At 61.2% G+C, this 27,553-nt stretch overlaps 1 protein-coding gene across 3 annotated transcripts; it reads right to left on the reverse strand.

The window, feature by feature from the left end:
- Positions 1 to 1,890: 1,890 nt before the first annotated feature.
- On the reverse strand, positions 1,891 to 27,081 carry TRIM29 (tripartite motif containing 29). 3 transcript variants are annotated; one of them, XM_051848671.2, is made up of 10 exons: positions 26,154 to 27,081; positions 18,638 to 18,733; positions 17,803 to 18,036; positions 16,598 to 16,796; positions 13,898 to 13,999; positions 11,606 to 11,698; positions 8,748 to 8,843; positions 6,972 to 7,070; positions 5,542 to 5,618; positions 1,891 to 2,938 (listed from the first exon to the last, which is right to left on the reverse strand). In XM_051848671.2, exons 1-10 carry the CDS (start codon positions 26,955 to 26,957, stop codon positions 2,876 to 2,878), a joined length of 1,863 nt encoding a protein of 620 aa, XP_051704631.1. In that variant the 5' UTR covers positions 26,958 to 27,081; the 3' UTR covers positions 1,891 to 2,875. The 3 variants fall into 3 exon arrangements, with proteins under 3 accessions (XP_051704631.1, XP_051704620.1, XP_008258890.2); XM_051848660.2 differs by having other exon boundaries at positions 6,972 to 7,073; XM_008260668.4 differs by lacking the exon at positions 6,972 to 7,070 and having other exon boundaries at positions 26,154 to 27,077.
- Between the last annotated feature and the right edge of the window lie 472 nt (positions 27,082 to 27,553).

Consider the following 27,553-nt stretch of genomic DNA (forward strand, 5'->3'; position numbering starts at 1 on the left):
TATGCAGGTAGTTGGCACACCTGTATGGCAGGGTAGTGTGCAGCTGACTGTGGCAGAGCCAGGATCCATCCCTGGGAAGCCCCCGCACTGCCATCTGCCTGGGGCTGCCCCTGCTTTCCTCCCTCCTCTGCCACCGTCTCATCCCAGACGACTGCTCCCTGCCCCGTACTGGTGTCACATGAGCGAGCGTCACTGGCCCCTCCCAGGTGACGGTCTCAAGCCCCCGACGGTCAGGTCTAAAGGAGGAGGCGGGGAGCACCGAGAAGAGCTGGGGGCAGAAACGGGGTCTTGTTGCCCCCTACCCTCCCCTTCTGGGAGCGACGCCCCTGCCCCCCTGAACATGTGATCTAGTTCTGCTTCCTCGCACGCGGGGGAGGGCCCCTGACCGCTTCCTGATGGCAGCTCTGCTGCTAAGGAGCGGCGGGGATGATGGGGGCGCCAAGCAGGGAACGGCCCAGCACAGACAGCACAGGGCCCGCGTCCTCGGGACACTGCCGCCTCTTTGACTCCCCACTAACTTACAACGGGGCCCGCTGTGCCCATGCTTCCAGCCTGGGGAATTTGGCCACAGCCTGGGTTCCCATCCCAGCTACTCCTCTGGAGCTACAGGGCTTAGGGCGGGGTCCAGAGAACTGGAGTCCCTGGTGGCCTGGGTGGGTGGGTCCTCAAGGCCAAGGTAGCTGCAGGGCCCAGCTGTCCCCAGGAGGGGGCGCTCCTCAGAGCACATGGCTTGAGCTATCAGCTCTTAGCAGCAAAGCCAACCCCAGGGACACTGACCCCAGCTCCCGGGAGGGGGGAGGGGGCACCGAGGTGACCAAAGCCCGCTAGTCCCACGGGAGATGGTGCCCCCTTCTCCTGACAGTGCTGAAGGTCCCCCTGGGTGTGCTCCACACCTCCTCCTCCTCTCTCATTCCCACATCCCCCTTCTCTCTTCTGACCCCAAGGAGCCCCCTCCCAGGAAGCCTGGCCCCTGGTTGGGGTCCCACAGCACCCCCACCCAGCAGTCTGAGCCTTCAGGGGTGTCCATGGGACCACTCCCCTGGTGTGGGCTGAATCAGGACAGCGCGGCCACGGGGGTCTGCAGTGTCCCAGCCACACCAGGGGACAGGATGCCATTTTCTTACAGTCTCTCTGCCAAGTCATGCTCCCTCCTGGCTTGCTCACCTCTTCCAGGAAGCCCTCTTGAATGTCCCTTCAGGCCTCCTTCCTCCAGCCTCTAAGCCCCACATGGTGTTGTCCCCAGGAGCCAGCTCAGTGGTGGGCTCCACTGCCCTGGTGTCCTTCCCTGTCTTAGAGCAGGCCCTCGGGTCTGAAAACCCTGCTCAGTCTCTACTGCAGCCATGCACAGGCACCAGAGGGCTCTGGGTTGGGGGCTCCCGGCTTCCTCTGGAGTCAGCCCGCATGGCCTTCAGGGCAGTCGGTGTGTCCCCACGCCCTGCTCCTGGTGCTCACTGACCAAGGCCTGTGTCAGAAAATTCCGGCCTCAGCGGCGTAACACCTGCTGCACCAGCATCCCATACTGCAGCATCAGTTCGAATCCCGGCTGCTCCTCTTCTGATCTAGCTCCCAGCTGATGCCCTGGGAAAGCAGTGGAGGATGGCCCAAGGATATGGGCCCCTGCACCCACGTGGGAGATCCATTCGGGGAGCAAACCAGAAAGTGGAAGATGTCTCTCTCTTTCTCTGTGTGTGTGTGTGTGTGGTCCTCTGTAATTCTGCCTTTCAAATTAATGAAATAAATCTTTTAAAAAGGGAGAGAGGAAGTTCCAGCCTCCTGTACCCAAGACCGGAGTGGGTGGGGAGCAGTGGGGGACAGGAAGACGACCCCATCTGAGGGGCTGGCAGGTGCCCGAGAACCGCAGCCCGTGGGGACCTCTCGTTCAACACAGCAGCGAGTGAGCAATGTTTATTCAGGGGCAAAGCCCAAGCGGGGGTCTCCTGCCCACCCTGCAAACCGGCCCCTCCACAGTGGCAGAGGAGATGAGCCCACCCTGCTGCCAATGGCATTCATCTCCTGGCCCCTCACAACACAGAGGAGTCAGAGGGAAGAGGCAGCCTGCCTGATGGAGGCAGAGTGTAAGGCACCCTTGCAGGTAGCGCCAGCTGTTACCCGCCCGGCCCGTGCACTCCCCATCGCCGGGGAGAACTGCGAATCGCCCACTTGGTGGAATTCTACAGGGAGACAGGGCCTCCTCCAGGCGGCTGGGCGGCAGCTGGCCTGAGCTGGACCGCACTGTGTTGAGGGTTTGCTTATGCCGGCAGGTGGAAGAGCGACGTCGTGTGAGATCGCCCTGCAGCCAGGAGATCCCGGCTTCCAGGACCACACACTCACAGGGTGCAGCGGCTGGGTGGTCTCCCAGCAGCGGCCCGAGGCTGCAGGATGGGCCCGGCCCGGCCAGGCAGTCTGGACAGTCTTCTGACGCGGCCAGGGCACCGGGAAGGAGGGGGCGAGTCCATAGCGATGGCAGCTGGGCAGCTGTCATGGTGGCCAGGCACCTACTGACCACACTGGGGAGGCAGGGCCTTGGTGACAGATGGCCAACAGGCCACGGACAGCGGGGCACGGGCGGGAGGGGCAGGCTGAGACCTGGGTTCGGGCAGAGAAGCCCCTGGTCCCTCACCCTGCAACAGGTTGGCCATGAGCACAGGAGCAAGGGCAGCCATCAGACACCACCAAGCCGGGGAGGGGCCTGGGTGGAGCACGGCCAGCTCGGGGAGGGGAGCCTGGGAGGCCCGGAGAGGGCTGGCAGGGGGCGGGGCGGGGGTGTGGGCCGGCTCCCTCCCACGCAGATGAGCACAGCAGTTGCCAAGGCAGGCGCGCGGCGGGACCAGCAGGGAGGCAGGAGCGGCGGTGCCTTGTTCCTTCTGCCCGAAGCTCACGGGGCCTCATTGGAGCCCATGCCATTGCCTTTGTTGACGTAGAAGGGCCGGTAGTGAGACTGTGGGGGGAACAGGCGTGGTTAGGGAGGTGGATGAAAGCCACACCCACTGGCCAGCCCCACCCACCCACCCTCAGCTCACGCAGGGGCAGCGGTGGTGCAAAGCCCAACACTTCCAGGGGCAGGACACACGCCTACCCCGTGATCAGGGATGGCTCCTGACATTATCAGAATCCCCAGTTTCAAATCCCAATTAGAGTCATCCCTGCCGACCGGCTGGTGAGTCTGAACTTCAGCCCAGTTTTGGATGAGCCAAACCCTAAGTCAGTGAGGCAGGAAGGCCATCCCATCACGACCACGGCTCCCGCTACATGGCACCTCTGCACTACGGCAGCTCATGGCGGCCTGCCCAGTGCTCTCCAGGCATGCAGGTGGACTCATTTAATGGTTAGGACCATCCAATTCAATGGGTGACTATTATATCGACTTTATAGTTGAGCAGACCAAGGCACAGAGAGGCTGGGCAACTTGCCCAAAGTCACTCAGCGAGGGAATGGAGGGGCTGCCCAGTGTGCAGGTAGACGCACCCACACACGTGCACACATGCACACATACACGTGCACACACACACAGGCACACCCCGAGTCTTGGTGTCACTTCATGCAGCACCAGGGTACCAGTGCCACCTGCTGCCTGCCTAATTCTCCTGACACAGGGCTGCAGAGAGGGCTAAGAGCCCCCTCCTGGCACAGAGCTGCACCCCCCCCCAGCCCCTCCGCCCACTGTGAGCATCCAGGGAGCGTCCCCCGGGACACGGCCCAGCGGTAGCTCCCCCAGCCTTCTCGTCTCACAGCAGTCTCACAAAATCAGCCTCCCCACCCCCAGCCACTGCAGGCAGGAGGGGAGAGCACATTTTAGCTGCTCCTTGCCCATGCGAGCACTGCTGGCCCCTAGAAGGTCTTGGAAAAGGATCTGTCTCGGGCTGAGCCCACCTCCCACCTTGTGCCTCAATGATCTGAGACAGGGGACCCCACTGCCCCTCCCGGCCCCCACAGCCCCCTGCTCAGCTCCTGCCCTGGGCCCTGTCTGCCTATGCGGGACTCAGGAGGGGCTCAGAGCCCTTAGCCCAGACCTCTGTCAACCCCCCCCCCACACACACACACACTAAACACAGGAAGAAACTGAGGCCCACGCAGGGAGGGCAAAGACATAAACCAAGTCACCCAGGTGCACCGTGGCAGGTCCCCAGGGGTCAGCCTGGGCCTCAAGCCCACATGGCAAGGTGAGTAGACCCGGATGTGGCTGGAGCCCTTCTTTTAGGAATTCCAGGGCAGGGTGGAGGGGTTAGGATGGACTGAGTACAGGTAGACGGCTGTGCGTGTGGAGAGCCGGGAGAGGGGGATGGGCAGGAGCCTGGTCCATGGTGCCCCCTCCCCCAGCCCCTCCCCGGCTCAGAGTCCCAGCACATGAGAGTTAGAGGACCATGGAATCAGCCATTCATGATGCATGTCACAGAAGGGGAAACTGAGGCACGAAGGAGCCGTGACTGGCACAAGGTAACATAGCAGGTTGGTGAGGGCTGGGCCTTCTCCCAGCATGGGGTGCTGGCTGGACACCACAGCCCCAGCCCCTGAGGGGTCTCAGGGCAGCAATGAGCCCTCTTGCAGGGACGCAGACCCGCGTGAGGAGAGGGAGGGGTGGGACTGAGTCGAGGAACTGAAGGTTCCTTTCTCTCCCCGTATCTGCCTTTTGCAGTCCTGCTGTTGCAATGCCCTTGGGCCCAGCTCCAAATTACACACACCGTCACTTAGCTCCCATGGCCAGCGAATTAAAGATCCTCTCCAATTACACCAGCCCCGCTGCTCTTTACGGCCAAGAGCAAATCGCCTCCCCATGTGCTGACCTCTGCATGCAAAGACAGCAGGAGCCAGGGCTCCAGCCGCAAGGCCAGGACCCTCCCACCAGGGCCCAGGCCGTCCCCTCCTGCAGGAGAGAAGCATTTCAGGAGATGGGGCGCATGTATGAACCACAGTCCCTGACCACGGGGTCTCGGGCAAAGCACAGGGGATCACCTCGTCTCAGCACCCACATTCTAAGGATACAGAGTCCCAGAACTGGTCTGGACAGGATCCGGTAGCCAGCAGGGGGCCTAGCCCCAAGCTACACTCACCCACCACGCTGCTCTTCTGAGGCCTTCAAGCCATTAAATAAGGAACCCTAAAGATCCCTTCCGGACTTCCCAGCCTCCCCCGCCCCCCAAGGCTACCCCTCCGCTGCCTCTCAGCTGTCAGACTGCAGCACTGCCCCCCATGGTGCCTGTACCCCGGACTGAGCCACCTACTGTCCCAGAGCTGGTGGAGACCACACACCAAGCACAAGCCAAACCAAAAGCCAGGGCTGCCCATGTTACAGATTGGAATGTTGAGATCCAGTGTGTACTCAGCCAGGCCCTCTGCCATCAGCCCTGGGACTCTGCCACCCTCTGTGTGTGCTGGTGTTCAGGCCGCTGCTGCCCCCTCCTCGGCCACATAGCCCATAGGGGTCATCCTGCTCCCACAAGCCCTGGAGACACGAAGCCCAGTTGCCCCGGGGATGGCCCCTCTGGGGCTGGGGTCTCTGGACATGCCGTGCCCTGGCGGCTCCTCTGGTGGCGTCTTACTTACCAGCAGGGTCTGCTTGCCAGATCTCCAAGTCTGGGGCTGGGCCTTGGGGACTTGACTGCGTACGAGCGAGGGATAGCCTGGAAGACAAGAGGCTCCCGTCAGAGGGGGCATGGGCTGGTGGTCAGGGGCCCCAGGGCTCCAGCTATGCAGCCGCCTTCTCCAAAGGGACCCCAAGCGTCCCCCCAGCCCATGACCCAGTGCAGCCACCTGGAGAGGCGGGCAGCGGAAACCCCCGGGGAGAGGCTGATAGAGGGAGAAGGCAGCAAGGCGGACGGCAGGAGGAGGAGCCGGCCAGGTGCATGGCGCCAGACAGAAGGGGAGCGCCACCCCCAAAGCCAACGCCCTGCCCCCCACAGGAGACTTGCACCCACCCGGAGACCTGCACAGCTGCTTTACAAGCTCCCCCTGCCAGGATCCCAGTGCTGGGTGCACAGTGCTTCCTGCTGACCGAGCACTGTGCTGGGGGTTTTGCTACTCGGGTAGCTGCTCCTGCCCCCTCATCTCTGTGGGCTCAGGAGTTTGCCCGAGATGCAGAGCTTGTAAGCAGCAATCAGCATTCAGAATCAGGTTTTACTGGATGCTGTAGATTCCTGCTCCTTCTACCCAGCTCTGCTATCTCTCCCACTCTCCCGGCAGGAGAAAGAGGCCCAGAGAGAGGCAAGGATGGGCCAGGGCAGCTGCAGCCCTGGTTAGGAGAGCGGTGCTCTCTGGGAATGGCCGGAAGATGCCGGCCCAGGCTGGGGCGGCCCAGCCCCTTCTCCTCCGTGCGGGCACATCTGTGAGGAGCTCTGGCGTGCAGACCAGAGTCCGCCATCAGCCGGCAGGGACAGGCCGAGGTGCCTGGGAAGACACAGGCAGGGACCTGGGCATTGAGCAACTCAAGAGTTAAACATGGGCTGTCCTGGGCAGGCCGCTTGTCCTGTGAGGCTATGTCCTGCCACTGGGGAGCCCCGTCCTGCCCTCCTGCAAGCCAAGGTGAGCAGGCCCAGAGACCACCTGCCGCCGTGCCAGGCTGCCAGCCTGGCCGGCCCTTCCCAGGTTGGTACTGAGAAAGGAGGCAGACGGGAACCTGGGGCTCCCCCTCATCTCAGTGCAAGGGCATCCCTGGAAAGAGGCTTGCAGGGGTCCTGAGTGGAGCCTGAGAGAGCAGAATACAGACCCCAGCTCTCAGGTCCAGAGCTAAAACCCTGTGCCAGCCATGAGAGTGGGGAGGGCGGGTGCGGTGGGGAGGGTGGCCCAGCCATGTGCAGCAGGCAGAAGTGCAGACAGAGGGAGCTGGGTGTGGCGGGTGGAGGTGTGCGTCCCTCTTCCAGGGAGCTCTGAAGAGGGCCACCAGGACACCTAGGAGTGGCAGAGAGCTTCCCCACGCCAGATGTGCACCTGCCCCGCTGTGGGAGAGCAAAAGGGATGGACGGAGAGGGGGCAGGTACCGGGATCGTTCTTAAACAGCCCACTGCCATCCAGTGGTTTGGAAAGCTGTGCAGTGGCCTGTCTCAGGGTGGTGAACTGATAGGGGCTTTTCCCAGTGCCTGCTGGGAGAGAGAGAGGCATTAGCTGCACGGCTGGCCCAGGAGGGGCCGGGGGGACCCTCCCCTCACTCTGGGGCACTGTCGCTCTCCATTCTGCAGCCTTGGCTCTGCCCCTGGAGCTGGCCCGGCAGCCCTCAGTACATGCAGGGGGCGGGTGGGGTCTGTCCTCACAGGCAAGGGGCTCTCCTTGCACCCAGGCCAGCCCCTCCCCAGAACCCCCTACTCAGGGGCTTTGCCAGTCAGCCTGGTGAGCTCAAGGTGAGAATGGGTGCTCCTGGCTTTTTCTCCAAGGCCAAGTGCATCTGAGAAAAGACTCTCCTTAGACAGGGGCACCTGCACAGATACTGGTGACCTGGATGCCTCAGATCCCACCTGAGTGTGGCCGTGTTCCCTGCCTGGTGCCTCCCTAGGCCCAGGCTTTCCCAGAGAGCAGGGGGAGGGCACACCTGCTGAAAGCCACACCAGCCAGGGCACATCCAGAGCTGCCGAGGCTCAGCTCGGGGCTGGAACCCTCCCCCACCCTGTTTGCTTCTTCACCTTCCTGGTGGCACCAAGCTCCTGCCTAGCCTGGGATCCCAGCACGGGAGGCACAGCTAAGGGAAGAAGCCACCTTAGGGGGCACTGCTGGGGCTGGGGCTGGGAGCGGCTGTCTGCCCCTTTCCCTTCCCTCCCCACCCCCCACCCAGCTTGCCGATCCTCACCTCCAGCCAGACACCTTGAGTGCAGAAAGGGAGCCAGGGTTCCTCTCCCCAAGGCCCACCAAGGCTATCCCCTAGGGCCTCCAGGGGGAGACAGGAGAGCCCTGGGCCTCACTGTAGGCTGCAGTCAGAGCCAAGCCAGCCCCTCAAGATGACCCCAGCTCCAGAGTTCTAGGGAGCACAGTAGAGCAGGTGGGATCCGGGCAGTTAGAGGGAAAGAGGACTGGGCATGGGAGGCCCTCAAGGTCATCTGGCCCCGCCTTCCCCGAAGGAGGGCAGGGCTTTGGCAGGATGTTGAAGGGCACTGTGTGGCCACCAGGCTGGGGAAACACAGTGGAAGAAATCATGCAGGGGCCAGCGCTGTGGCTTAGCGGGTAAAGCTGCCACCTGTAGTGCATCCCATATGGGCACCGGTTTGAGTCCCGGCTGCTCCTCTTCTGATCCAGCTCTCCGCTATGGCCTGGGAAAGCAATAGAAGATGGCCCAAGTCCTTGGGGCCTTGCACCTAAGTGGGAGACCCGGAGGAAGCTCCTGGCTGCTGACTTTAGTCTCTCCCAGCTCTAGCCATTGTGGCCATTTGAGGAGTGAAACAGTAGATGGAAGATCTCTCTCTCTCTCTCTTTCTCTCTCTCTCTCTGCCTCTTCCATTCCCTCTCTGTAACTCTGACTTATAAATAAATAAAGCTTTTTTTTAAAATCAGATAGAAACCCTGTAGTAGAAGGAATGGGGGTGGGAGCTGAGAGTCTGGTGGCCCCCGCCTGACCACTGAGCCCTGGTGGGGTAGCACATCACAGTGTGAGATGGAATGGCCCCGGGGGGCACAGACGGGGCCCAGCTGCCCGCCCCCGCCCTCCTTTATGGCAGAGATCGTGGCTCCCGGGCCGGGACTGGCTCCTCTCCACGGTGACGGAGCGCAGAGCAGGTGGACAGCGTGGTAGCGGTGGCAGCAGAGCGAAAGCCGGAGGCAGCGGGGCTCACCTTTCAGGGAGAAAGAGGAGCTGCCCTGGACTGCGGGCAGGTCGTCGGAGCTCTGGACCGAGGACGAGTACTCCCAGACCCGGGAGGTGTAGTTACCTGAGGGAAGGAAAGGGCATCAGGGGTGGGCAGCCAGGCGTGGACGAGGGAGGGTGGCCGCTTCAGTGGCTGTCTCAGCCAGCAGGGCCCTGAGCCCGTTATGCCTGCTGGTGCCTTCCTGCTATCATAGTTCTCTTCTAAACACAAAGTGTGGCCGTGTCCTGGTCCCACCTAAAGGCCACTGTCCTCAGAATAGGGGTAGGGGCTGGTGCTGTGGCATAGTGGGTAAAGCCACCATCTGCAGTGCCGGCATCCCATATGGACGCCAGTTCGAGTCCTGGCTGCTCCACTTCTTTCACTTCTTTTTTTTTTTAAGATTTATTTTATTTGTTTGAAAGACAGAGTTACAGAGAGAGGTAGAGCCAGAGAGAGAGGTCTTCCATCCACTGGTTCACTCTCCAGAGAGCTGGATCAGAAGAGGAGCAGCCAGGACTAGAACCAGCAACCATATGGGATGCTGGCACTTCAGGCCAGGGCATTAACCCACTGTGCCACAGTGCCAGCCCCTGCTCCACTTCTGATCCGACTCTCTGCTATGGCCTGGGAAAGCAGTAGAAGATGGCCCAAGTGCTTGGGCCCCTGCACCCACGTAGGAGACCCGGAAGAAGCTCCTGGCTCCTGGCTTCAGATCGGCGCAGCTCTGGCCGTTGCAGCCAACTGGGGAATGAACCAGTAGACAGGAAACCTCTCTCTCTGTGTGTCTCTCCTCTCTCTGTGTAACCCTGACTTTCAAATAAAACAAATAAATCTTTTTTAAAAAAAATAATAGGTACAAAACCCTAAGGCATCCCTGACCTCAACACCTGCCCATCAGCACCCCCAAATAGGTTAGCTGGCAGGTGCTCACACACAGGTCCTCTTGTCCCAGGCCAAGGCCTCTGCCACCTGTTCCTGACCCTTTGTGAATTCACACGGTGGGTCTTCCCTTAACGGCAGCACCCCCCATCACCCTGCACCCCCTCTCCCTGGGCTGCCATTACATATTCAGTTGTCTGTCCCTGCCACGGGCCCGTCTGGCCCAGCTTCTCACCCAGGGGCCGGCTTAGAGCCTGGCTCATAGAAGCTTTCGTTGTGTGTGTGACGGATAAATGCAAGCATCCCGAAGCTTGGGGGCGGGTGCAGAAGCCAAAGCTCCAAAAATCTGGTCTGCCACATGAAAATATGTCCATGGAGTCTCAAGGAGATGGAGGCAATGGTGAAGGGGGGTGGGACAGCAGGAGCACCAAAGGGCGTTGGGGGTGGGGGGATCAGAGACCCCCATCCCACCCCAGGAAGAGCCCTTCTCCGACCCCCAGCAGGCTAGAGTCAAGTTCACTCCACAGCAGGCAGCATCTGCCAGTCCCACAGCTGCCTACGGGGAGGACAGAGTGACCTGCAGGCCCCCTCCCACAGGGTCCCAGGTCCTACTGCAAGGCCCTCCATAAGCAGATCCACTCAAGACCCCCGAGGCTGGAGTCCTGCCCTTTCACTCCCTCCTCCTTCCTCTCTCTCTCTCTCTCTCCCTCTCTCTCTCTCTTCCCCACCCCCCCCCATCATTGCCTGAGCCCCGCTCCTGGGAGCGCTGGGGCTGTGGCTGTGAGCAGACAGACCCAGGGCCCACCTAGCACAAGGCCTTGCCCTGCACACAGTGGGCAAAGGGTGGCCCTGGGGAAGCCATGTCCCCACTCCCATCTCACTTCTTCAGGGTCCCAGGGTGTCACCCGCCCATCTCACATGGCAACAACGCCACCTGGGTTCCAGGGACACCACCCTTCCCTGTCGTGCCCTCTGTCCCAAGCACGGCTCACCCATTTCATTTCAGCCACTGAAGGCAGAAGTTAACCCAGCAGTGGTCCTCTGCGGGTCCCCGCACCCTGATCCTTGCTGGGGAAGGGGTGGCCACTCACCCCCACACTCCCCCGACCCATCCCTCAGGGATAAGGAGCAGAACAGGGAAACAGTATGGAGATTCCCAAGAAAACAAAAAATGGGCCTGCCCTACAACCCGGCCATCCCACTCCTGGGGATATGTCCAAGGGAAGTAGAATCAGCATATGAGAGAGGCACCGGCACACCCATGTTACTGCACAATGCAAAGATACAGAATCAACCTAGACAGCCAGCAGCTGACGATTAAATGAAGAAAATGGAAAGTGTGTGTGTGTGTGTGTGTGTGTGTGTGATGGAATATTACTCAGCCATGAACAAGAATGAAATCCTGACATTTTAACAGTCGATGGACCCGGAGGTCATTATGTTAAGTGAAATAACCCAGAGTATAAGACTTGTGTGGGTGTGGCATTGTTCAGTACACAGTTATAAATGTTGCTCCACTGAACCCATAGGGTGATCATCACTTTGAGATGCTAGTTTCCTGGTTTTCAAGACAAATAGCATACATGTGTAGGTACCTAATGGCTACTTAAGAAGTGAATGTGGCGAAATGTTAAAAATTGTTAAATCTTAAAACTAAAAAAATTATTTAAAAAGAAGCACACATGGATCGGGGGTTTCTGGTGATGCCAAGGCTCCCGGCTGGTCTTCCTCCAGCCTAAGGAATGATGTCACAACAGACACACGCACACGCACACCCGTGCATACGCACATGCACACGCACGCACACACATGCACACTTTAGGCTCAGCAGGACCCCTCCCCACTCCGGCTCCTCACATTCATTGCACACTGGGGGTTCAGCGCCCTGCCCCATGGACCCCCCACCACGCCCACCACCCCGAGCCTCTTGTTGGCCTTGCGCAGCCTTGCGCTGAGCGCCCCGCTACCTTTGGTGCCGTACAGATTGCTGAAATTCTTCTGGTTGGTCTCCTTGGAGAGGCGGCTCGGAGACCCCGGCTGGTAGGAAGTGCGGGCCCCACCTGCAGGCGGATGGGGGAGGGCAGTCACCGCAGGCACGTGGGTCTTGCTCAGTGCAGGGACCCACGGCCTCCGCGTGAGGGACTCCAGACGGTCCCCAGCTGCGATCACAGGACTCGGAGTCCTGCCCAGAGGCTACCGCCCTTCATCCCAATTGGGATGCTGGGAGCAGGCACGGCTCTGCGGACAACCCTGCCGAGAGCTCGGGGCCCGGCTGCGGGGTCCTGAACAGATGGAGACCATGGCAGCCGGCCCCTGTGCAAGTGGGACCCCAGAAACTGGGCAGTGGGGAGCTGGGGAGGAAGGAGAGGCCACGGCGAGGCGGGCACAGAGGCCTTGGCCTTGACCGAGTGTGGTGGAGCCGCCTGGATGCTGCGTGATGAGCCGGCAGCGAGCATCTCCCGGGTGCCGGGGCAGGGCTGAGGCTGAGGCTGAGCCCAGGGGCCAGGGCTGCCCTGCGCAAGAGCCCGCTGTGGGGCTCTCAACAGCCTTGTGAGGAAGGCAGAGCGGGCCTGATGCACTTGTCTAGGGCCTTCTGCAGGCTGTCTCCTCCCACCACCACCTAACCCTCAGACCGCATGGCTCCCCTGAACCCAGCGCTCCACCCAGCCCCTGCTGCCCCTTCCTCCAACCCTGCATGCCTGCGGCTCCTCTCCCCAGCATGCTGTGCCCACCACAGCCATGCCTTGTGCACAGGGCACATAGCCCCTCCTCCAGCAAACCTGCACACAACCTCTCTCCTGGCGAGGGCCAGAGCCACTGCCCCGCCAGGCCCAGACTCGGGGCCTGGGAGCCTTCGGTGGCCTCGCTCCCCTCATCTCCTTGATGAATCGCATTGGCCCTGCCTTTGCCCCTTCCCTGAGCCAGGGAGCCCCAGAGGCAGACGTCCCCGCCCATCCCAGCCCCTCCTGTCCCAGAACAGGGTTCTGCCCACACAACCTGGGCTTAGATTCTGGGGGAACCGGTTCCTTCCACCTGCAAATGTCACAGGGCAGCAGAGCGGGGAGGGCTGACAGTCTCGGAGCCCAAGAGGGAAACTGAGCCAGAAGGGGCAGCAACCAGCTGGCCCCAGGTCACCTGGGCTCCAGACTCCCGGGATGTCACCTGGACATGGGTAGTGCTTGTCCCTCCACCCTGTCCTTGCGACCTACAGGGAGGAAGCAGGAGGCAGCCAGGGCCGCATTAGGGCTGGTCCAGAGAGCAGGGCCGAGCAGGGCTGGGCACAGCCGCTCAGTGTCTCCTAGAACCCGTCCAAAGGCCTGGGCAGGGAAGGGGTGGGACTAGCGGCTGGGCCCACACCAGGAATGCCGGGGGAGGGGAGCCGAGGCCTCCAGCAGCCGCCCTGGGCCTCCAGAGAGGCCAGGTGTTGTTTTCAGGTTGGGTGGGGCAGTAGAGGTTCTTCTCCGTTGAGCTCACCTGGCAAATCCCCCACGCCGCTCCCTTGCGTGAGTGCCTGACGTGGGAATTACAGCCTGGAGCCCCGAGGCGTCCCCTCCCCACCCGTGCTGCCTCCCCGCGTCTCCTTCCTCCTGTTCCCCCACAGCCCTACTCCCCTCCTGGCCCCAGCACACGCACACACCCCTCCGTCCCGGCACACCCGCCCTCTGTAACAGACACGGCTGCGGTTTGTGGCCGGTGCCCAAGAGCGGCCAGGCTGCCCCAGGGCAGGGACAGGCAGGCCCTGGTCTGGGCTGCACCAGGCACTGGGCCACAAGGTTGCGAGGACCCTAGGACAGGAGCCACCTCTTCCCGCCCTCTGAGGCACGGATGGGTCTGGAAGAGGCGCCCAGCCACAGGGCTCGAGGCCTGCACACAGCTCAGCAGACACCAACAGAGCTTGGACCTGGTGTAGCCCAGCCTGTGAGACCCCTCCGGAAGGAAGGAGGAGCAAGGGCATGGGCTGGACGGTGGCCGCGGAGGGACTGTCTGTGTCAGACAGTCTGTGTCCATTTTCACCTCCTGTGCTTTTGGCCTAGCTCCAAGGAGGAATGGGGTAGTGGGTTATTTGTCATCTAAACAGGACACTTGTCACCATAACCACACAGGGACAGCAGGCAGAGGCCGGGACTTGGCCAGACCCCTGGAAGTGCAGCCACACACACCCCCCCCCGAGAAGGAGGTCGGCCGAGGGTTGCCGCACGGACTTGGGGGCCCCTGGGGAGCAGGAGGGGCTGCAGTGTGGCACGAGGGGCTCCTCTTACCCTTGGGCGTGAGGTACATGGAGTACCTCTTCATGGTGTCAGGCGTACTCCACTCGCTCGTGTAGCTGTTTGTGTAGTTGTTCATGTAACGATGGTCCCCGCCTGGGAAGGAGAGAGGCTGGCTCAGCACGGGGGCAGGGGGGGAGGACGAGCTGGCCCCGGGGACATCCTGGGGCTCGGCTGGGTCAGCCCCCAGCCCCCTCTGCACCCCTAGGGGAACCCACGGTCTGTGACCCCGGTGACTGTGCCGCTCTGCCAGGCATCCACTCTCCTCTTGAACTCCGGTGGGGGCAGGGGTAGGGTCTGCACTGAGCCAGCTGCTGGCCATTTCTGTTTCTTATTTCATCTGTGCATCCACTCCGGGCAGGTATGAACATCTCTGCGTGAGGCTCAGGGGGCGAGGGAAGCAGCTTGCCCAGTGTCACGTGCTAACCACCCCAACCCTGCTTCCTGGCTCAGTCCCAGCATCCAGACAGCTGAGTGAAGGCTTCAAGGGGTCACCCACCTGCCGATCCCCAAACCAGGGCAAACCTGCGTCTCGACGTTCGACTCTCCCCCTCCACTCTCCACTCACTACTTCCCCATCTACTTTCTCCACGCTGCCCTCTCTTCTGTGTGAGAGGAGGAAGGAGCAGCTCAGCCCTCGGCCTCCATTCCCACCTCCTGGGCTCACAGCGGGCACTCCCACAAAACACAGGCCCCCCTAGATGCTGGCCCAGCCCCCTGCCCTACTGAGCCCCGGATGAAGGTGGCCTGGTTCTTCTTAGCCTCTGGGCCAGTGAGGGTGGGACTGAGTCTGTGGGTTGGTGGGCAGGCAGGCATCAGGGGAGTGGGTGCCCACGCCCAGATGTGAGTCACAGGCCACCTTTCCCCTGCCTCCTACAGCTAGCACCCTCCCAACAACAGTGCAGCAGTCACAGGGAAAAAAAAAAAAAAAAAAAACACGGAGCCAGAAGAGCCTCCCCAGCCACCCCAGGCGCAGGTGCAGGGCCACTGAGTCAGCAGCACCTATCCCTGCCCCTGGCTCCTGTCTCTTTGCACATCTCCCACAGGACGCAAGACCGCACCTGCACAGAGGTCATGGCCAGCACCGTGGGGACCTGGAAATGGGACAGGCAGCAGCTGGGGAGCTGGAGAATTCCTGCCCTAGCCGGATTCCGCCTGCTAGGTCTGCATCTTCCCAGGTCTGGCCAGACCACAGCTACAGGGCTCCCCCGCCGGGTCTGCGCCCCAGGACCTGTGATCATCGCACCCCTAAGTGCCCCTGGGGGGGCAGTGCCACCAGCCACAGCACAGCAGCTTCCCGGCTGAGAAGGCACGGACGACTGCAGAGCAGAGGGTGAGCCCGCTGCTGCCCGCTGTCTAGCTGCCCACCCCCAGAAAAGATGCAAAGATACTTCTCCCAGCCTCAGCCTTCTCATCTGTAAAATGCGATGCACCCCGCAGGGAAAATAAGGCCGTGTAAGTGAAGAGCTTAGCACGGCGCCCAGCATGCAAGGAGCAGTCCATCACTGTCAGCCTGTCACTGTCACCATTAAGATCATCGCTATTGTCATTAGGAGGAGGATTCCAGCATCTGAGTGCTATCGGGAGCCAAATGATTGTCTTGCCGAAATGGCTTCTGTGTCCCCAGGTGTGATGGAATGTGCCCTTCATTTCAAGGGACGCTGTGTGATAGCACCATCACTCAGATACAGGAGTGCTTCAGAAAGTCCCTGGGGAAATGGGATGAAAAGACCAGGAGCAGGGGCTGGCATCGTGGCATAGTGGGTGAAGCCACCGCCTTCGACACTGGCATCCCCTATGGGCAGCGATTCGGGTTCCGGCTGCTCCACTTCCAATTTAGCTCCCTGCTGATGGCCTGGGAAAGCACTGGAGGATGGCCCAAGTGCTTTGGCCCCTGCACTCACATGGGAAACCCAGAAGTAATTTCTGCTTTTCAAACAAATAAATCTTTGAAAAAAAAAATAAAAGACCAGGAGCCTTTTCCATGGGCCTTTTGAAGACCCTTCTTTCTGCACATCTCCACCCGCCTCTTGTCCCCAATCCCTGGAGACCAGACGGGCGTCATTCGCTTTGGGGTGCCCATGGCTTAGAAGTCATTACCTGGGCTGCCCTGTCAGACCCTGTGCTGGGCCAGGGCCACAGGGTGGAGGCCCTCCAGGGACAGGGCAGAAAAAGACTTTATGGTTACTTTCTCAGGTTCAGAGGCTTTCTGTGGGCTAACACAGCTGGCCTCTGCGGGAACTGCATGACTAGGAGAGAAGCTGACCTAAAGGGAGCTGCTGAGCCACAGACATGCTGCGTCCCACCGTCCCCAGCCCAGTCCAGCCTCTGAATGCAACACGGCTCAGCACGGTCATAGGGACAGGCAAGCTCTTCCTGCGAGGTCATGGCGAGTGGACTCCGGCTGAGACAAGTGGCAGCGTCCCCTAATCAGACATGGATTTGAATCCTGCCCCTCCCTGAGTGTGAGGGACGATGCCCAGGGAGAAGGCGTTTGCACAGCCAGCGCCCTGCGTGCTCTCCGCTGCAGAGGCCCCTGGAAGCAGCGGCATAACCATGGCAAAAACTCAGTGTACAGCTGGGGCCCCTGAATCCTCGTCCAAACACCCTGGGGCGGAGTGCTGTCCAGTGAGGGGACTTGCAGGCACCGGGAAATGACCTTGGCCTTGGGGCCCGTCCGCAGAGGGGACCCACCGTTCTCCATGTGGTTCCTCTCGATGAAGTTACGGCTCAGGTCCGCCTTGCACATCTTCTCGACGTGGCGCATGCACACATTGAGCAGGTCGTCCTTGAAGTTGCCGAGTGACTGTCCCAGGCCCTCCCCCTCCAGCAGGACGTGGTAGGTGGGCAGGGGCGGGGGCAGAGAATAATTGCTCATCAAGGCGCCAAATTCCTAGCGAGAAAGGGAAGAAGCCATTAACTTCCCGGCTCTTGGTGAGCTCTGTAAGAGAGACTTGGTGCTGAGAGCCGGAGGGGCTGGGTTCCAGACTGGCTCTGCTCTCTGCCAGGCCCCTGGTCCCTCCCTGATGGCACTAGCATTCTAGAATGTGACTCCGTGGTCCCCACTTCCACACTGGGTGCGGCATGCCTGCCTCCGAGGACTTGCTGAGAGTGACGCAAGTGGGGAGAGCCTTAAGAAATACAAAGAGCTACTAGAATGTTCCAGCTCAGCCACGGGTGTGCTCTGCTCTGCATGCCAGGCTCGGTCCTGCCTCTACACCTCTGAACCTCTCACTTCCTTCCCCCTCACTGGAGAATCCCCCCTCCTTCTCAAATCCTAAATGGCCTTCGAGACCCAATCCAAACTCCACCTCCTCCACAAAGCCACCTGCTTGCCTTTCTCTGAGCTTCCCGGGCACTTATCGCCCGAGCCATATGCTTTATCATTTAATTACACCCCTTCCCATATTGTTCTTTAATTGTCCAGGTCTTATCTTCGCAGCGGAATTGCAGCTGCTTAGGGCAGAAACCATGTCTTACACTCTCTATTCACACTGCACCTAATGGAATACTGGACACCCAGGAGTAGCCAATACATCTTAGCCGGTGGAAGGATGGGTGGATGAATAGACAAACAGGCCAGATCAGAGATAACAGGCACCACTCAAACACGGCTCTCCCCGTAATCAAAGCAGGTATTGCTAATCGATCACAGAACTCTTTCCTACTGAGCCTGGAACACTTACTACATATCAATTGAGATTGGTACAGGTGACATTTGTATGCCATCTTCAGAGTGGCTAGGAGACTGGGTTGGATGGAACATGTGAAATGGACCATTAGAATGGAGCTCGGATGGATGGATGGATGGATGCGTGGATGGGTGGATGATGGGTCAGGGTTGGAGAAAGGGACAGACGGGAGTGCAGAGGGCCGAGTGGTGGGGAAGGCGCTGTCACCTGCAGAAACAGCACTGAGTCGCTGATGCTGTGCAGCTGCTCCCGGATCTGCTTGTCCTCGTGCAGCACTTTGGCCCTCTCGTCGAGCGCGTCCACGATCACTTTCACTTGGTCTACAGCGTCCTGCTCCCGCTGCTCCAGGGCGGCCCTCACTTCCTCCTTCTGCTTCTCCAGGTCCCGCACCAGCTCCCGGAAGTTCTGCTCCAGGATGGCCTTCTCGTTGGTGGTAAAGCTCTGGGTCCACAGACAGGGGAGGGGGAAGAGGGCTTCAGTCGGGAGGAAAAACTCCCCAGTGGTGCACCTCACTCGACTCCCAGCGTGGGATCTGGCCCCCATAGCCGGAGATGACCAGGAAATTCTACAGTCTCCCTTCCTTATCCCTGGGGGTTACTTCTCCCGGTGGGCGGACGCAAGCCATCATGCTATACTTGAGTGACTTCCGGATGGCCCAGACGTGAGTCAGGGAGTCCTCACCGGAACCCCAACAGAACTAAAAACCGTTCAGAAAGTGAGCCGACTGGCTGCCCATGGGGCCAGGGCCGAGTGGATGGATGGTCTCAGGGTGTGGTCTGTAAGCTCTCAAGCCGTGGCAGACGCACATAGCCACCCTGGCACAGGGAGAGGAGACAGGGCCTGCGCCTGGGAGCTGGGCAGTCGGGTGGGCAGAGCAGACAATGGATGGCACAGTGGAAGATGCGGATGCTGTAAAATGAGTTCTCAGGTGGCAGGGGCGATCCCACCTGTGCCAGAGGGATACAGAGAAGAATGGATGGGAAAAGCCAGTGTGGGATGCCGGGGCCCAGGCCTGCAGGGCCGGCGGGCTGGGGGCGCTCACCTTGATGCGGTCTTTCTCCTTCTGCCACTTCTCAGCTTCATCCTCGATCTCAATGATCTTCAGTTGCAGCTGCTCCTTCTGCAGCGACAGCTCCGTCTGCAGGGCAACAGCCAGGGGCGGGGACGTCAGGAGAGGGGCGCTCAGGCAGGCTGCAGCGCCCACCCACTCAGCCTTCACTTGGCAGCTGTTCACCGGGGCCTTGGACACGGCAGGCAGGGTGCCAGTAACCAAGGATCCAGCCACTGGTCAAACGCCATCTCGATGTGTTCTCGGGCCCCTGGGGCGGGACCTCCTAGCCTTGACCTTACGAGGGCTCCCTGGCCCCTCCACCCAACGTGAGCAGGAGAGAAGCTCATGGATGGAGTTCTTGCTCCTTTCCATAATGGACCCGGGCCATTGGAGAGACAGAGAAAGGAGACCCAGCCCAGTCCAGTCTAGCCCAGGGAGTGTCTCGTGGCAATAACAGTGTGCAACATGTCTGTCGCATGACGTGGGGCCCGTGTTGCAAGCAGGAGCTGAGTTGCCGGCGGCATGGACTCCGTCTGGGCAGGCACAGCCATAAACTTGTTTATGGGAAAGGGAGCATGTTCTGCAGTCTGGGTAGACAGGGACTTGCACCCAGGGTCTCTGGGGAAGGAGAAGCTCTGGGAGCCCTGGGCTGTTGGTGGGCTGACAAGGGGGTCAGTCGGGAGTGTGTTGGGATATTGGGCCTCCTGGCCAACCTTGCCTTCCATGCTGGCCCAGGCTCTTCTCTGAAAAGCAGCTACAATGGCGGCAAAAGGGGCCATGGGAAGTTAAACCCGGTGTCATTTGGCCAGGCTACGATGCATCTCTTCTGTTCTGCTGGGCTCCTCTCCAAGGCTCTCAAAGCCCCCTCAGCATGAAGACAGGTGGGAGAGCCCCACTTGACAGTCTTGGCACCGGGACTGGCATACTCTGCCCACCCCCGCTGGGCTGTAAACGCAGAGTTCCACCCCTTCCTCCATCCGTCCCCTTGGGGCACCCTCAAGGACAGTCAAGGTGAGGGAGCCACAGGCCACTAGGAATGTGAGCGCCATGGAGAGACGCGTGAGCAGCAGGGCAGAGAGCTCCCCACTCAGCTCCTTGTGCGCATCCTGCCAGCCCAGGGGGCGCTGGGGCTCCTGCCACAGGCACCCAGGGAAACGAGCCAATGGTAGGGAGCGTTTGCCTGGGTTCCTTGGACACAGTGTTCCAAGGATGGGGAAGGAAGAGGGCAGGAGCCACAGAGCTCCCCAGACACAGCCCCGAGTGCCCAGCCCGCCCACCTCCTCACACTCTGGTCAGGCTGCGAGACTCCAGGTTCTCCCTGCCCCGCCTGCGGTGAGCTGGAGAGCCCACGGCATGGGAAATGCCGTCACCGGGGAGGAGACAGAGCAGAGAACAAGGAGCTGAGGGTGGGGATTTGGCCTGGTCTCGGGGGCAGGCTGGGGAGCCGCCAGCAGGCCATGGGCACGATGGTGGGAGGGCAGAGATCAGAGCGCGAGACCCCGCTGCAGGCGCTGGGGGCCCATCCGGGCACTGTCAGAGGATTCAGAGCAGAGAGCCCGAATCTGAGGGGTGCAGATCCGGCAGCCCCAGGGGCCCTGAGGGGGCATGGCCTGGGCAGTGGATCTGAGCCCCAGGATTAGACCCAGAGTCTGTACCGGGCACCTCTTCTCCTTGGAGGCCGCCTCAGCCCTGCAGCTGCAGGGTCCTCGCCCGGCTCAGGGCCGGAGGAGTGGGCACCTGGGCTTCCTGCCCCACCTCACCCCCCAGAGCGAGGTCTGATGGGAAGGAAAGTGGAGAACGATGTGCAGCCCCTCCTGCCTCAGCCCTGGGCCCTGACCCCACAAAGATCCTGGTGTGGACGGGGAAGGGCCGCACTGCTGTGAAAGGAGCTGTGGGGGCTCCAGAAGGGGGCTCGCCCAGAGCACAGGGGGAGGACCCCAACGGCTGGAGCCTGGTTTCCAGCGCCCATAGGAAGGAGGCCTTCAAAGCCCCCCAATGCCACAGTGCCCTGGGTGCCCCATCTGCTCTGTGGAGGCAGTAAGAGCCTGTGGGATGGGCGGGGAGAGGGGAGCCCCCAGAAAGCACCCGGCACGGAGTGGCACAGACGGAAGAGCCGTCCCCGTCGACCCTGTGAGCAGTGGTACGGTGCTAGCCGGGCTGTCAGGAGCCATGGGGTCAAGGTCACAGGTGAGGAAAGGTCGCAACCAGGTGAGCATGGAGAGAAGAATCCGGAAAGAAGAAGGGGATACTGAGTATGGGGACTCCCTGAGGCTTAGACTGATGAAGCATGTGGGCCTAGGGCAGGGAGAGGTCAGCCCCCTGAGAGTCCCTCGTGCAAAAGAGAGCGAGGCTAGAGGGCGGCAGGCCAGCTGAGGTGTGCAGACGAGAGCCAGTGGTGTGCGCCAGGCACCTGGCAGGGAGGAGGAGGAGGGGAGGCAGCTGCTGTGCAGACGTGGGAGGGCAGGGTCAGCAGTGGAGCCGAGCTGTCTGCGGCAGTGGGTGGAAGAATGGTCGGGCTGGAGGCTGGAGGCTGGAGGCTGGAGACCAGCCCTCTGGTTTCTGCAGGGTGCTGAGGAAGTCAGACCCAGGCTGGGAGCTGGCACAGCTCCCATAGCCCGCCCTCCGGACCAGACTTAGGACCCAGCGGGCTCTGGGAGGGGACCAAACGGGAGCTCTTGCCACCGTCCTTCTCAGCTGCAGGACAAGTCCCACCCCCATTCCCACTCCCTCTAGGGTGCACCCAGTATCTGGTCAGCTCTTGGTAGTTCTTCCGGTACCAGGGGTAACAGAACACGGGCGGTCTTTGCTGGGCTCTCCTGCCACTCAGGGGGGAGAAGGAAAGGACCTGTGCCCACTGAGTATCTGGTATGTGCCAGGCTTTGTCCCTAACCTGCACAAGCTCCCTGGGCAGGTGCGTGCAGCATCCCCACTAGCTGTGCAAGCTTACCAGCCCTGCCTGCTGGCTCATGGGTAGACACAGGGAGGCCAGCCCCAAAGTCAGGGCTGCGATCCTGCTCTGTGGCTGTAGGGGGCGCTCTGGGGGCCGAGGCTCTAGGCTGTCCCTAGGCCATTGACCGTCTGTCCCCTTCACTCTTGCTCACCTCACCTGGCTTCCTCCCCTCCCTTCTCTCCTCCTGGAGAATGTGGTTGAAGGCCCTGAGGTCTGCCCGGGCCTCCCTCCCACAGCCCCACCCCTGCCCACACCCCCGCCTTCCTCCCTCCCACTCCCGCTCCTCCCTTCTCCCTGCCCAGGCCTGTCCTGCCCAAAGCCTCCTTTGTTCGCTTCTCCCACCCCCGTCTGCTCGCCTCTCGCTCTCCGGGGTCCCCCAGCCCTGGAGAGGCAGCGGCTTCCCTGGTGGCGCCTAGGCCTGGACTAGATCTTCAGGTGGGGCCCTACCTCCGCGCTTACCTTCCTGCCCTGCTCCCAGGGGCAGGGAGTTCCTCCCCGGGCCTGAGCCAGCCACATGGGCCGTCAGCTGTGACATTTGCCAAATGAGCCAGTTAATTGCCAAATTTGTACTTTCAGACAAATGGTAATTATCTGGATAAGAATCTGAAATGGGACAGATTTCCCCATTTCCACTCGGATGGCAGGCAGCATGGTATCATCCCTCAGTCAGCTTGATTGGCATCGGCTGTTCCTTCTACTCCCCAACGGCCTCGTGCCGGCCAGGGGCGAGTGGAGAGAGAGGGGCATCACCCTGGCACCCCAGACCAGCTCTGGGCCCTTGAGGATTTCAGATTCCCAGCCAGGCTCCTGGTAGGACCCCCAGGGGAGACATCCATGACCACAGACCCCAGCCCCTGACTGCCTGAATCGAAGCACCCAGGGCAAGGCCTGGGGATCTGCATTGTCTCAGTTCACAGGGGATTCAGGCCTGGGGACTGCTGTTTGGGACCTGGTGGGCTTGGTGGCCCCAAGGTGGCCCTTCCAGTCCTGCAGGGACACAAGTGGACCGCAGTGGAGAGGAACCCGGGCTCTGCTACCTCAGAGTACCGTAAGTCATACAAACCTCCTGGCAGCTTGAAGCCTGTTTCTCTGTCTATAAAACCTGTGCCGTAAGCGCCACCCCAGAGGGCTGCCATCAGGGGTGGCCGTGCCAGCACCCAGCCCTGCGCCTGGCCCTTGGGTGTGCTCCATAGGGACGAGCGGCCAGCTGCCCGTCAGCCGTCCCCTTCCTACCCTGCTTCCGGTCTCTGCATCTCGTTCCTTGTTTCCTATCAGCACCCAAGCAGGTCTCCCCACCTCCCTTCTCAGGTGCTCCCCAACCTTTAGCCTGGCTCCTCTTCCCGAATCCCCATCACTGTTGGCCGCTGGCAAGCTTCCTGCCCAGACCAGCACAGCTCAGAAACTCGAGAGCCAGGACCTGCCCTGCCCAGCAGCCCGGCGGCCCAGCCCTCCTGAGGCTTTGGGCAACAAGAGGAGAAACACAGCGTGGGAAGAGGAATGAGCTGAGCCGAGTGGTGGGGTGCAGAGGGGGCTGAGCCCCCCGCAGCAACACTCAACGTCTGTGTCCTTGGCATGCGCTTCACCGTGCGGCATGGCATGTCACCCCAGTGCCCAGGGCCGCCCGGCACACACAGCTGTCCACATCCCAGCCTGCAGCAGCAGAGGGCTGTGAGGTGGAGAAAGGGATGCTGGGGCCCGTTTTCAGCTCTCCACCTAACCCAGCCTGGGAAACGCCCAGCGACAGAGAAGCATGTGTTCGGCACTGCTTGTGACACTGGGATAGAATGGGCCGCATCCCCACCTGGGGTCCTGCAGAGGAGGGGCCATCATGTAGCCTCAACAAGTGGCCTTTTCCCGGCACAGCCTCTGCCGTGAGCCAGCAGGTAGCGCTGAGGCCCAGGTGAGCCCCCGCAGTCACGGGTGTCACCTACGGTCTCAGACAACTAAACCCAGACAGGTCTACGTTACCTCACAGGGACCTTCACCCACAGGCCTGCGGAACAGGTTCTGCACAGGCTCCTTGCAACCAGCTGTGTGTGGGCTGATGTTTGGGTCTGCAGGAGATGCCTCCAGATGATGCCAGGATTGGCACGCTCCTTCACTGGGTCCATCGACCCCTGGCCCTGCTCAGAAAGTCCCCACGTCCGAGTCCCAGCAGAGCCAGGCCGAGACAAACAGCCATGCTCCAGCTCAGGCTCCTCGGCCCCGCTCTTCCTCACCTGAACCTGTGCTGGAGGTGCACACATGTGCACATGCACGCACACAGAGGCTGCCCCAAGCTCTCACCATTAAATGACTCCAGCGGATCAGGCACCCTTTCCTAAGGCACATGTATCAGAATCCCACCCTCTCAGTGCTGAGACCCTCTCAAACCTGGGACAAGGACGTGGGGGGGCTTCTCTCTTCCCCTGGGCCCACGCCTGCACCTGCAGGTGGGGGAGGAGACCCAGATGATTGCTGACCCTCCTGCGGGCCCAGCATTCTGTCCCCAGCAATTGGATGTTTACCTACAGCTGTTCTGCGTAACTGGGTGGGGGCGCCCCAGTCTTGTTTATGCGCCTGGGCTCTGCCTCCTGACCTACATCGTGAGCCCGCAAGGGCAAGGGCTCCTACAGCAGCCCCTGCATCAGAACATGAACTCTGAGTCTGGGGCCCAAGACCCTCCGGCCCCCCAGATCCACCTACTCGGGGCACCCAAGCTGTTCTGAAGCATTGATGGAGATCAAATCTGGGGCCAAATCCTGCACAGGAGAGCAACAAGAGTTCACCATGGGGCCTCCGCTGTGGAGCAATGGGTTAACACCCTGGCCTGAAGTGCCAGCATCCCATATGGGCGCTGGTTCGAGACCCGGCTGCTCCACTTCTGATCTGGCTCTCTGCTGTGGCCTGGGAAGGCAGTGGAAGATGGCCCACGTCTTTGGGTCCCTGCACCTGTGTGGGCAACCCGGAGGAAGTTCCTGGCTCCTGGCTTCAGATCAGCACAGCTCTAGCCATTGTGGCCAATTGGGGAATGAACAATCCGATGGAAGACCTCTCTCTCTCTCTCTCTCTCTCTCTCTGCCTCTCTTCTCTGTGTAACTCTTTCAAATAAATAGATAAAATTTAAAAAAAAAAAAAAAGAGTTCACCTTGCTTGCGGTGCAGGTGGACACCTGGAGCCTCAGCCCTCTGAGCACCTCTTTGCTCCCTCCACACCCTGGGGCCCTCAAAGTCATTTCCAAGAATTCTAGGGCTCCTGGGGAGGAATCTGAAAACCAACACCGCCCCGCCCCTTGGCTTCCTGTCCCGGGAAACTGAGCCTTAGAGAAGGGAAGAGCCGAACCCATCATCCGACAGCTACTTAGAGGCAAAACAAGAACTGGGACTTGGCCACGTCCCCAGACGCCCCATCTGAGCCTCTGCCAGGTCATGGCTGCAGGAGATGAAGATGGCCAGCCCTCGATGTGTCTGGACCCCCGAAGTGAGCTCCCTCAGAACGGGCACCAGGGCCCCTCCCCATCTGACTCCCAGGATAACGCTTAAAGCCAGGTTGAGGTCACAGAGCAGGGGAGCTGCGCCAAATGAGGCTCTGGAGAGGACCTGGGAGCCTGCTCCCATCTCTAACTCACGCCTCCTGCCCAGCAGCCGAGCGGGAGGTGCAGGGAGGGAGTCCCCAGCACACCCGTGGTCAGGAAGCTGGGCAGCGAGGGATCCCGGGCAGCCCCAGTGTGAGGGGCGCAGAAGCTCTGAGTGCCCTGCGCTGGCTGCCGGGAAGCTGTGCCCCTGGGGAGGCTGCCCCCGCAGGGAGATGTGGAGCCGTGAGGGCGAGTGGGCTGGCATCTGTGGGGCAGGGAGTGGCAGCCACTGCAGGGGCCCTTCGCCCAGAATGCCTGCCCCAGGTGTGCCGCATCCGCAAGCCCGCACTTGCTTCTGCTCCTGCCCACAGACGTATAGGCACAGTCACAGGCACGGGACTCGTGGAAGCATACTCACACGTCACACACACAAAGCCATGCAAAAATCCATGCACCTCCATTAACACCCACAGGCATACAACACACACACACACACAAGTCCACAGGGATAGGCACGTCCACGTGCGTCACACACACAAAGCACACAGGACCTGGCTGAGGGGAGGACAGAGGAGGCTGTGGGGAAATTCAGGCTGCCGCACTAACTGCGCAAGGTGCAGAGCCAGCCCCCCACCCCCCAATTCCCTCCTTCTAGCATCTTCCCTCACCCCAGGGGCCAGATCTGCTCAGATGGGAATTCTCTCTCCCTTAAAAAAAAAGGCAGGAGTGGAGGGAGAAGATGTACCCTGGGCAGGTGGAGCATGGGAGTGGATTCTGCACCGCGGGGTCTCGCTCTCTGGCCACACTCGAATTCATCCGACACCATGAGCAAGCCTCCAGGCTTTTCTGAACCTCTGTAGGCTCATCTGGGAAACACCCTGTCCCCTGAGGCCTCAGGGATTGGAGGTGGGGAGGCAGCACCCTTGGCCTCCATCCCCAGGGCGCAGAGTGGGAAGGGCACTGGAGGAAACCCCCGCGGCGGTGACCAGGGCCCCGTGGGTTACCTCCTTCTCAGCCTTGGCCTCCTCCACCGTCACGGTGCTGTGGTTCTTGTGCTCCTGGAACATGCAGAGGTAGCAGATGCAGGTCTGGTCGGTCTGGCAGAAGAGCTCCATGGTCTTGCCGTGCAGGGGGCACTTGCGGGCCTCGAAGTCCCGGATGGGCTCGAGCAGCTGGTGGTCGCGGAAGGCGGCACCCTCCAGGTGGGGCTTGAGGTGCAGCTCGCAGAAGGAGGCCTGGCACACCAGGCAGGACTTGACCGCCTTCTGCTTGTTGCCGATGCACGAGTCGCACAGCACCTCCTCGGAGCCCGCCTTGGACCGCAGCAGGAGGCCCGCGTCGGCCCGGGGGGAGCTGTTCCTGCGGCCCTCTCCCGGCTCCATGATGGACACGGCGGGCTTGCGGGCCTCCGAGAAGATGGACTTACGCAGCTCTCCCTTCTCGGCAAAGGTGACCGGTGGCTTCTTGGCGGCACCAAGCTGCAGGCCGGCGTAGGGTGACCGCCGGCCTTCGGCAGAGTCCATGCTGAAGTAGTTGGAGCCCTTGTCGTCCACGGAGTCCACAAACTGGATGATGGGCCTCCGCCACTCAGAGCTCGAGAACAGGGCGCTCTTTCCTTCCGCGGCCTTCAGGGCGCTGCCCAGGCCCTTGCCCTCGGCCGCCTCCCCGCTGTGGCCATTGGTGGTCTTGGCGTCCTTGCCATCGGCCTTGGTGCCGTTCTCCAGGCCGCCACTGGGGCCCTGCGGGCTGCGGGAGTCCCTGGCTTCTGGGGTGGACCCGTTGCTCCTGGAGGCGTCTGCAGCTTCCATCCCGGGGCACTGGGCTGCGCTGTGTTGGGCTCTCTGGGCTGCAGGGGAGCTGACTTTGCTGGCGGGCGCCTGGGCAGGGAGTGGGGCAGGCAGCCACAGGACCGGGAGACACACCTGCGGGAGGAGGAGGGGGAGGAGGAGCAGGGCGGGGAGGAGCAGCAGCCAGCAGCCAGGCACAACGGGCCGGGCGGGGAGAAGCAGGCGGCTCCCACAGCCAGCAGAGAGGCTAATTACACAAGGGCCACGCCCCACACATTCATAACTAACCTGGATTTTTTTTTTTTAAGAAGTGGGATTTTTTTTCTCCCCAGCTTAATTATTTTCCCCAACTCAGCAACCTGTCGGTCTGCTTCCGTCTGAAGTGCGTGCTTGTCACCAGGGACGCGGGGAGCTGGGCAGGCTCGGTGGGGCCGGAGGCCCCTGGGGCACAGGGTAGGTGTCTGCAGCGGCCCACAGGACACTGGGCCACTAATTGGGTCACACAGGCCAAAGCAGCCTATTAATTTGTGGGCCTGGATTTCGGAGCAGAGATTCACCACCTGGAGACAGACAGTAGGATACTGCTCACCTTAAGGGAAGGAGTTGGTTAAGATTTT

This window comes from Oryctolagus cuniculus, chromosome 1 (genome assembly GCF_964237555.1).
Source record: "Oryctolagus cuniculus chromosome 1, mOryCun1.1, whole genome shotgun sequence".
Lineage (NCBI taxonomy): Eukaryota > Metazoa > Chordata > Mammalia > Lagomorpha > Leporidae > Oryctolagus > Oryctolagus cuniculus.